The 10,586-nt window shown below is 48.7% G+C and overlaps 1 protein-coding gene across 1 annotated transcript; it reads left to right on the top strand.

The window, feature by feature from the left end:
* The first annotated feature begins 4,997 nt into the window (after window positions 1-4,997).
* LOC127295824 (uncharacterized) lies at window positions 4,998-9,938 on the top strand. Its single transcript, XM_051325817.2, has 9 exons — window positions 4,998-5,315; window positions 5,882-6,575; window positions 6,683-6,893; window positions 7,433-7,630; window positions 7,705-7,884; window positions 7,978-8,349; window positions 8,432-8,659; window positions 9,152-9,286; window positions 9,707-9,938. Exons 2-8 carry the CDS (start codon window positions 5,899-5,901, stop codon window positions 9,278-9,280), a joined length of 1,995 nt encoding a protein of 664 aa, XP_051181777.1. The 5' UTR covers window positions 4,998-5,315; window positions 5,882-5,898; the 3' UTR covers window positions 9,281-9,286; window positions 9,707-9,938.
* Window positions 9,939-10,586: the final 648 nt, after the last annotated feature.

Below are 10,586 nucleotides of genomic sequence, written 5' to 3' on the forward strand. Positions count from 1 at the left end.
ATGAATTGCACCATTTGGTGAATCACACCTTCCAAGACACTTCCACACATATCCTAGGTCCACATGCAAGTTTTGGTGGCATAACGGTGCTCCGGCGGTAATCCCCCCCCCAAAACGGCTGTCTGCGTGTCTCGGGGGGTCTACCCCCCCTAGATTTTACCGCGCGAGCTTCCACCAACATACTTTTCGATATTTTTAGTTTTGTTTAGGCCATATACAAATAGAAAGCCAGGTTTGGCACCCTTTGGCACATTGTAGCCCCCGGTATACCCGCAGCGGGACACTTCAGCCTACAAGTCGAGTAATCTTCCAAGTGTTATCGCCCGAAAGAGAGAAAGGTCACACATGTGAGCTATGCCTTGCACCATTTGGTGAATCACACCTTCCACCACACTTTCACACATATCCTAGGGCCCACATGCAAGTTTTTGTGGCATTTCGGTGCTCCGGCGGTCATTCCCCCCGAAAACGGCGGTTTGCGTGCCTCAGGGGGGTCTACCCTCCAAGATTTCTTCGTGCGAGGTTCCACCAACATACTTTTTGATATGTTTAGTTTTGTTTAGGCCATATAAACATAGAAACCCAGGTTTTGCACCCTTTGGCACAATATAGCCCCCGGTATACCCGCAGCGGGACACTTCAGCCTACAAGTCGAGGAATCTTCCAAGTGTTATCGCCCGAAAGAGAGGAATGTCACACATGGGAGCTATGCCTTGCACCAGTTGGTGAATAACACCTTCCACCACACTTCCACACATATCCTAGGTCCACATGCAAGTTTTGGTGGCATTCCGGTGCTCCGGCGGTCATTCCCCCCGAAAACGGCGATCTGCGTGCCTCGGGGGTCTACCCCCCTAGATTTCACCGCGCGAGGTTCCACCAACATACTTTTTGATAGGTTTAGTTTTTTTAGGCCATATAAACATAGAAACCCAGGTTTGGCACCCTTTGGCACAATATAGCCCCCGGTATACCCGCAACGGGACACTTCAGCCTACAATTCGAGGAATCTTCCAAGTGTTATCGCCCGAAAGAGAGGAGGGTCACACATGTGAGCTATGCCTTGCACCATTTTGTGAATCACACCTTCCAAGACACCTCCAAACATATCCTAAGTCCACATGAAAGTTTTGGTGGCATTCCGGTGCTCCAGCGGTCATTCCCCCCGAAAACGACGGTATGCGTGCCTCGGGGGGTCTACCCCCTATAGATTTCACCGCGTGAGGTTCCCCCAACATACTTTTTGATAGGTTTAGTTTTGTTTAGTCCATATACACATAGAAAGCGAGGTTTGGCATGCTTTGGCACATTATAGCCGCTGGTATACCCGCAACGGGACACTTCAGCCTAAAAGTCGAGGAATCTTCCAACTGTTATCGTCCGAAAGAGAGGAAGGTCACACATGGGAGCTATGAATTGCACCATTTGGTGAATCACACCTTCCAAGACACTTCCACACATATCCTAGGTCCACATGCAAGTTTTGGTGGCATAACGGTGCTCTGGCGGTAATCCCCCCCCCCTCCCAAAACGGGTGTCTGTGTGTCTCGGGGGGTCTACCCCCCTAGATTTCACCGCGCGAGGTTCCACCTACATACTTTTTGATAGGTTTAGTTTTGTTTAGGCCATATACACATAGAAAGCCAGGTTTGGCACCCTTTAGCACATTGTAGCCTCCGGTATACCCGCAGCGGGACACTTCAGCCTACAAGTCGAGTAATCTTCCAAGTGTTATCGCCCGAAAGAGAGGAAGGTCACACATGTGAGCTATGCCTTGCACCATTTGGTGAATCACACCTTCCACCACACTTTCACACATATCCTAGGGCCCACATGCAAGTTTTTGTGGCATTTCGGTGCTCCGGCGGTCATTCCCCCCGAAAACGGCGGTTTGCGTGCCTCGGGGGGGTCTACCCTCCAAGATTTCTCCGTGCGAGGTTCCACGAACATACTTTGTGATAGGTTTAGTTTTGTTTAGGCCATATACACATGGAAATCCAGGTTTGGCACACTTTGGCACATTATAGCCGCCGGTATACCCGCAGTGGGACACTTCAGCCTACAAGTCGAGTAATCTTCCAAGTGTTATCGCCCGAAAGAGAGGAATGTCACACATGTGAGCTATGCCTTGCACCATTTGGTGAATCACACCTTCCACCACACTTTCACACATATCCTAGGGCCCACATGCAAGTTTTTGTGGCATTTCGGTGCTCCGGCGGTCATTCCCCCCGAAAACGGCGGTTTGCGTGCCTCAGGGGGGTCTACCCTCCAAGATTTCTTCGTGCGAGGTTCCACCAACATACTTTTTGATAGGTTTAGTTTTGTTTAGGCCATATAAACATAGAAACCCAGGTTTTGCACCCTTTGGCACAATATAGCCCCCGGTATACCCGCAGCGGGACACTTCAGCCTACAAGTCGAGGAATCTTCCAAGTGTTATCGCCCGAAAGAGAGGAATGTCACACATGGGAGCTATGCCTTGCACCAGTTGGTGAATAACACCTTCCACCACACTTCCACACATATCCTAGGTCCACATGCAAGTTTTGGTGGCATTCCGGTGCTCCGGCGGTCATTCCCCCCGAAAACGGCGATCTGCGTGCCTCGGGGGTCTACCCCCCTAGATTTCACCGCGCGAGGTTCCACCAACATACTTTTTGATAGGTTTAGTTTTTTTAGGCCATATAAACATAGAAACCCAGGTTTGGCACCCTTTGGCACAATATAGCCCCCGGTATACCCGCAACGGGACACTTCAGCCTACAATTCGAGGAATCTTCCAAGTGTTATCGCCCGAAAGAGAGGAGGGTCACACATGTGAGCTATGCCTTGCACCATTTTGTGAATCACACCTTCCAAGACACCTCCAAACATATCCTAAGTCCACATGAAAGTTTTGGTGGCATTCCGGTGCTCCAGCGGTCATTCCCCCCGAAAACGACGGTATGCGTGCCTCGGGGGGTCTACCCCCTATAGATTTCACCGCGTGAGGTTCCCCCAACATACTTTTTGATAGGTTTAGTTTTGTTTAGTCCATATACACATAGAAAGCGAGGTTTGGCATGCTTTGGCACATTATAGCCGCTGGTATACCCGCAACGGGACACTTCAGCCTAAAAGTCGAGGAATCTTCCAACTGTTATCGTCCGAAAGAGAGGAAGGTCACACATGGGAGCTATGAATTGCACCATTTGGTGAATCACACCTTCCAAGACACTTCCACACATATCCTAGGTCCACATGCAAGTTTTGGTGGCATAACGGTGCTCTGGCGGTAATCCCCCCCCCCCTCCCAAAACGGGTGTCTGTGTGTCTCGGGGGGTCTACCCCCCTAGATTTCACCGCGCGAGGTTCCACCTACATACTTTTTGATAGGTTTAGTTTTGTTTAGGCCATATACACATAGAAAGCCAGGTTTGGCACCCTTTAGCACATTGTAGCCTCCGGTATACCCGCAGCGGGACACTTCAGCCTACAAGTCGAGTAATCTTCCAAGTGTTATCGCCCGAAAGAGAGGAAGGTCACACATGTGAGCTATGCCTTGCACCATTTGGTGAATCACACCTTCCACCACACTTTCACACATATCCTAGGGCCCACATGCAAGTTTTTGTGGCATTTCGGTGCTCCGGCGGTCATTCCCCCCGAAAACGGCGGTTTGCGTGCCTCGGGGGGGTCTACCCTCCAAGATTTCTCCGTGCGAGGTTCCACGAACATACTTTGTGATAGGTTTAGTTTTGTTTAGGCCATATACACATGGAAATCCAGGTTTGGCACACTTTGGCACATTATAGCCGCCGGTATACCCGCAGTGGGACACTTCAGCCTACAAGTCGAGGAATCTTCCAAGTGTTATCGCCCGAAAGAGAGGAATGTCACACATGGGAGCTATGCCTTGCACCAGTTGGTGAATAACACCTACCACCACACTTCCACACATATCCTAGGGCCCACATGCAAATTTTGGTGGCATTCCGGTGCTCCGGCGGTCATTCCCCCCGAAAACGGCGGTCTGCGTGCCTCGGGGGGTCTACCCCCCTAGATTTCACCGCGCGAGGTTCCACCAACATAATTTTTGATAGGTTTAGTTTTGTTTAGGTCATATAAACATAGAAAGCTAGGTTTGGCACCCTTTGGCACATTATAGCCGCCGGTATACCCGCAGTGGGACACTTCAGCCTACAAGTCGAGGAATCTTCCAAGTGTTATCGCCCGAAAGAGAGGAATGTCACACATGGGAGCTATCCCTTGCACCAGTTGGTGAATAACACCTACCACCACACTTCCACACATATTCTAGGTCCACATGCAAGTTTTGGTGGCATTCCGGTGCTCCGGCGGTCATTCCCCCCGAAAACGGCGGTCTGCGTGCCTCGGGGGGTCTACCCCCCTAGATTTCACCGCGCGAGGTTACACCAACATACTTTTTGATAGATTTAGTTTTGTTTAGGCCATATAAACATAGAAACCTAGGTTTGGCACCCTTTGGCACAATATAGCCCCCGGTATACCCGCAGCGGGACACTTCAGCCTACAAGTCGAGAAATCTTCCAAGTGTTATCGCCCGAAAGAGAGGAATGTCACACATGAGAGCTATGCCTTGCACCAGTTGGTGAATAACACCTTCCACCACACTTCCACACATTTTTACGAAATATAGAACGGTACCTTTTGAATTGAAATCTATGAAAAGGCAAAAAAAAAGGACAAAATTCCTAATATTTGCCGTGCAAATCTGCTGTTACACACGGCAAATGATGGTTTAGCCGTGCCTTTTTATAAATACACACGGCAAAGCTAGGAAGTACACACGGCAAAGATTAGATTACACAGCAAAGTTGGGAAATACACACGGCAAATATTAGCTCACACAGCAAAGTTGGAAAATACACACGGCAAAGATTTATCTTTCACGGCAAAGAAAATGGATTAGCTTTTTCCCCGCACCGGCCAGCCAAAAAGTTGCAAACTATTCCCCAATTTCGTCCGCCCCCAGCTCCCCACGCCGCCGCCGCCGCCGCCGCCGCTGTCGCCCCCGCCCCCGTACGTGCTCCCACCCTGCCGCCGCCGCCCTACACCACAGCCCCCAGCCCGACACGCCGCCGACCCAGGCCCAGGCGCCAGCACGCCGCCGCCGCCCCGGCCCAGGCCACCCCGCGCGCAGACGGCATGGACGAGCCCCAGGAGCTACGCCGCGGAGTCCTCCTTCTTCGCCGTCGCTGAACACGGAGCCGGAGCTACGCCGCGCTCTACTTCCTCTCCCGGCGCGGTCGACCATCCCCGAGCACTTCCGCTGCGCCACCACCCTCGCGGTGAGCTCCGCACCCGTCCTGGCCCTTCTTCTTTTCGTTTTAGTGGCCGTAGTCACCATCCACGCGCACGCGTCTGCCGTGGCCGCGTCATTCAGTTCTGCGTTCCTCTGTAGAAACGTTCAGCATGATATATCCGGCGCTTTAGAGATCATCACAGAAGTTTGTGGGGCTTGGGTAAATCGTGGAACTCTGGTCCCGGTCCTGGAATGGATGCATGTGTTTCTGCCCTGTTGTAATTTGGAACTATACTATTAGTGAGGTTTTATATTAGACCAAAGGAAAATCATCACCCGACTTTTGACACACTAAAATTTGACCACATAATTCAATTGCTTTTATAATAATTGCTCCCAATGATGCTGACACAGGCTATTGAAGTTTTGTGGCAACTCTATGTATTAGTGATTGTAAAGCTAGCATATTTGTAAGAACTATGTGTTATGTTTGTATACTCGACTCGTGGATGGAACTCTATGTATGTGGTTTGTTGCATTCTAATTTCTTTTTCCACCTATTTCCATCATTCTTTTTTATCATGTGTACTAACGAAGATACTCTTTCTTCAGTGCCAGGTGGTTGAAACATGCCAGGAAGCGGAGGGGGACGAGGAGGAGGGGCCGCAAAGAGTATGAGAAAGGGCGTCCAAAAAGTCAAGAAGTTGGCATCTCTTGTGAGCAAGAAGGATGGGGAAGCTTCAGGATTAGGACTTCGCCGGCCAGCTAGTCCTCCACGACCCGAGGTGCAGCCACGTCAGAGAGGTAGACGGCCAGTTAGTCCTCGAGCTGCGCCACTGCGACGCCCGAGGAGTAGACGGCGAGCAACTCACCCACCCGAGGAGCAGCAAGTGGAGGAGGAGCACCCGAGGGAGGAGGAGGTGCACTCGAGGCAGGAGGAGGTGCACCCGAGGCAGGAGGAGGAGGTGCCCGAGGATCTGATGCACCCGGTCTTTTTTCGTACGGCCCACGATGTGCTATCGTCAGGAGGTATGTACGAGTCAGAGGACGAGTCGGAGGATGATGAGGGAGAGGAGGATGACGGGGAGGAGGGGGATGACGGGGAGGAGGGGGATGACGGGGAGGAGGACTCGAGGCAGTGGAACCCGCCGGAGGAGGGCGAGGAGTTTGTTGATCCTGACGAGGAGTTGCGCAAGATATTGCCAGGGTCACGTCCTGTCTATTGTCGTGGGATTTCGTCACTCCCCGATTTGGACGATTGGCTCAACACTGCTGGTAAGATCGTGCTCATAGCAACAGGGGAAAGGTTAGTACTTTGACCCACTTACTAATTCACTACTTATTAGTTTTTGTACTCTAATGTTGATTTTTTCATCACCATGTACTAATAACCATTTTGGTTCGTTTGTGCAGGACATTCGAGTATAAGGATGACATCACGCCACCACGCGTCTACCCGAGCATTCTTGGATGCCTCTTAAGGAAGCACTTCCCTGGGTTTGTACCTGTGTCTAGAATCCTTGGTAGCCAGTGTGTAGCTTGGACATGGAAGCACTACATGTACGCACCGGATCCGGAAGGCGAGTTCGAAAATGCCCAGCAGAGAGTCCTTGACGATTTTTGGGTAAGTTTCTTTGACTTCTCATCATGCATACGGTTGAGGCTAAACCAAAAACAATGCTACAGTATGCTCCCTATTCACTCAAAAGAAAAAATTATCTCCCTGCTACAGTACTCTAAATATCTATGATCTATCTGGTATTTTAGTTTCATGTCAGGTATGAAAATATAATTTGATTAATCTGAAGAAGAGATAACATGCATGAACCTACACTGTTAATTACCTGCAATAGATCGCAATCAACTTCCCAAGAGTGCATGTACCTTGGCAACCAAAATATGCATGATCAGTGCATCGTATGGAGGCCTACAACTGGAAAGAAAAAATTTATCTCACTGCTACAGTACTCTAAATATCTATGATCTATCTGGACACTCTATGTATGACCTGCCCACATGCAAAAACATATCATTAGGCATGCGAGCGTGTAAATGAAAGGAAAAAGCGTACTGTAGTACATAGGGTGTCCCTTCTTCGTTTTATGTTCAGTACTACTTCGTTTTTTTGACATGAGTACTACTTCGTTTTGTGCACCCTTGTAGAAATACTTTGTCCCCGACCCAGAGCACCGTCTTCTTTGCTACTCCGTGGCTAACGCCGTTGCGACGAAGCAAGTCCGAGACATGCACTACGAGGGTCGTGTGTGGTGCGTCTGCAACTGGTATGCCGAGATGCGCAAGATCCGCATAACTAAAAAAAAAGCCCGTAAGATTACCATGGAACCGTGGCAGTACCTGCAGGTAGTTTCATTTTTGTATTATTGACTTGGTGACCGCCGTCTAGTTTCATTAATATGTTTGTGTTGTGTACGCAGGTGCCACCTCAGTATGTAGGATTGGCCAACAAGGAAGTCTTCAGGTCGATGGTACGGTATTGGACAAGTAAAGAGTTCAAGAAGAAACATGACAATGGTGTGAAACGGAAAGCAGAGATGGGCCATCGTGGATGCCACCGCCAAGGCAGCCTCTCCCTCGCCGGTCATATTCAAAAGGAGGTTAGCAAATGCATTCTTCATTCTTGCTCATCAAATTGTTCTCTTCTCATTCAATGTGTCACTCTACACGTATCTTCATGCTTTCTTTTGCAGAGAAGGGAGACAAAGGTGGAGCCTAGCTTTTTTACAGTTTGGAAGAGGACACGCACCCTCGACGAGCCGGACCCCGACCGTAAGGGGTCGATGTGGGTGAGTGATGGATCTGAGCTCCGGTATACAGAGTACTGCAAGAAGTTGGGGGAGATGCGTGGCACAGATGTGGACCCTCTCAGTGTTCCCTTTGACCCCGAGGTTGCCGTGCTAGCGGGACAGGGCAAGAGGAATGGTCGCTTATGGATTGGTGACGGTTGCATCCATCCCGCGACCGTTCCATCTATCCGCCAGCTCCGTCGTGGCAGGACGAGCTCCGATCCTCAAATAGAGACCCGCCCCACGCCTTCGAGTGTAGCTATGCAAAGAATCCAGGTATGTCCGTCATCCTTGGTCATCTACATTTCATTACAAGTTTTCCATTCCAACATTCATGACATTGCGAGCACAAATGTAGGCTCAGGTGGAGGAGCAGAACAAACTGCGAGAGGAGGCAGAGGCAAGAGCCCAGCGAATGGAGGAGCAGATGATGTTGCAGCAGCAACAACTGGCACAACAACAGAAGACGATGGAGTGGATGACACAACAAATGAGCCAGCAGCAGGAACACATGCGCATGCTTGCTATGCAGCCGGGTGGCGTGACTCTTCCTCCTCTTGCTCCTCCTCCTTTCACTTTCCCGTGGGTAAGTTGTCTTTGCAGAATAAGTGTTTCTCCATTCATTAGTTGTGATGGTACAGCATCAGGTCATTTGCATATTGCGTTCTTGTGCATCTGAAAATATTGTACAGTAGTGTACTACTTCAGTGAATAATAGCCTGTAGTGTAAATTGAAACTGAATAATAGCCTGTAGTGTAAATTGAAACTGAAAATATTGTACAGTAGTGTACTACTTCAGTGAATAATAGCCTGTAGTGAATAATAGCCTGTAGTGTAGTACAGTTATATTACTGAATTTGCTAAGATAACCTGAAACTGAAAATTGACTAGAAGATGAATCAGTATGTGTGCAATTGTATCTATCTAGCGAATGTAGTGTAAATAAGTAGCATGAAGAAAAAGGAACAAAAGCTTCCCTGTTTTCCCCAACTGAATATATACACTACAGACCGAGGCATCTGTGCCAATCTCTGTCTAGTGCTTGTTGTGTAATGCTCACAATTTTCCATATTGTAGGCACCACCTTCGTCTGGCTCCAACAATATGCCGCTTGGTGGGTTGGGCAATCAGGAGGGAACCCCACCGGTGCCTCCTATGGCGGGTTCACATGTCTTGAGCAATCAGAATGTGGCTAGGAAGCTGTGACTCCAGGTTAGTTCTCCTACCATAAGACTAGAACGTGTTACTTAGACACAAGACTAGAACTTGTAATTCGAATTTACTCTCGTGGGAGTCACTTGTACAATTGCATGCCATCGAATTTACTTGTCCTTGTTGCTTGCCAATTTATACATAGAATTTGAACTTGTCCATATTGCTTCATAGTACTTGTGAAAATTTAGACATAGAGCTTGAACATGACCATTTTGCTTCGTTATACTTGTAAAAGTGTAGACATAGAGATTGAACTTTCGATTTTGAATTACTCTCACGTGAGCCACTTGTAGAATGTTCTCGTTTCATGTTAGCCACTTGAATTACTCTCATGTTCATTTTGGAACTTGACCATATATCTTGTACATTTTTTTTTTGTATTTGCTTAAACTTACCATATTGCTTGCAAACGTGTAGGATATGCATGAAGGACGCTTATCTTCGCCGTTGTGGTCTACATGTGGAGCTTCCCTTGATGGTCTCTATGTTAACTTGTGTTAGAAACTATATGTTTCGACTCTATGTTTCTATGGACTTGTATTATGTTGCTTTCGTATTTGTGTTATAAACTATATATTGCGAAGGATTTTGTGTTATGGACTATGGATTATATGTATGTTATGGACTATATGCATATTATGGAGCTTGTCTATTGGGTTATTACTGTTTATTTGTATTTGAAATGTATGGATCAAAGAGAAATAAGCCAAAAATGGAAAAACAGATAGGCCTTTGCCGTGTGTGCACGCACGGCAAAGATGCAAAATGGTCTTTGCCGTGTGCCTGAACACAGCAAAGTGGGCAGGTGGCAAGGTTCTGTGCAGTCTGGGGACCCAGACAGGCTTTGCCGTGTTCCGAACTGAAGAACACACGGCAGACAATTGGGGATTTGCCGTGCTCCAAACTGCAGAACACACGGCAAACCCTCTCCGCTTTGCCGTGCTCCAAACTGAAGAACACACGGCAAACCATCTCAGCCTTGCCGTGCTCCAACCTTGAGGACGCACGGTAAAAGTTTGTATCTTTGCCGTGGGTCGTGCTTTGGTACACGGCAAAGTCGAAGCGCCGTCAGCTCTACCGCGACCCGTTAAGTTACTTTTCACTGCCGTGCAGCACGAAAAACACACGGCAAAGGTCTTTGCCGTGCGCATGTTGAAAGAGCACGGCAAAGTGCTCTTTGCCGTAGGGAACTATGCCGTGTAAATTTTGCCGTGTGTTAACACACGGCAAAGCCTTTGCCGTGTTCCGGGGCTTCTTTGCCGTGTTCATTTGGCACACGGCAATGTCAGATTTTCCT

The sequence above is a fragment of the Lolium perenne genome, chromosome 4 (assembly GCF_019359855.2).
Source record: "Lolium perenne isolate Kyuss_39 chromosome 4, Kyuss_2.0, whole genome shotgun sequence".
Taxonomy (NCBI): Eukaryota; Viridiplantae; Streptophyta; class Magnoliopsida; order Poales; family Poaceae; genus Lolium; species Lolium perenne.

Bases quoted from the DNA above. Each gene is read 5' to 3' on its own strand.
- LOC127295824 (XM_051325817.2), top strand. From the start codon at position 5,899: ATGCCAGGAAGCGGAGGGGGACGAGGAGGAGGGGCCGCAAAGAGTATG. The intron at 6,576-6,682 runs GTTAGTACTTTG...TCGTTTGTGCAG, and splicing joins CTCATAGCAACAGGGGAAAG to GACATTCGAGTATAAGGATG. The intron at 8,350-8,431 runs GTATGTCCGTCA...GCACAAATGTAG, and splicing joins TAGCTATGCAAAGAATCCAG to GCTCAGGTGGAGGAGCAGAA.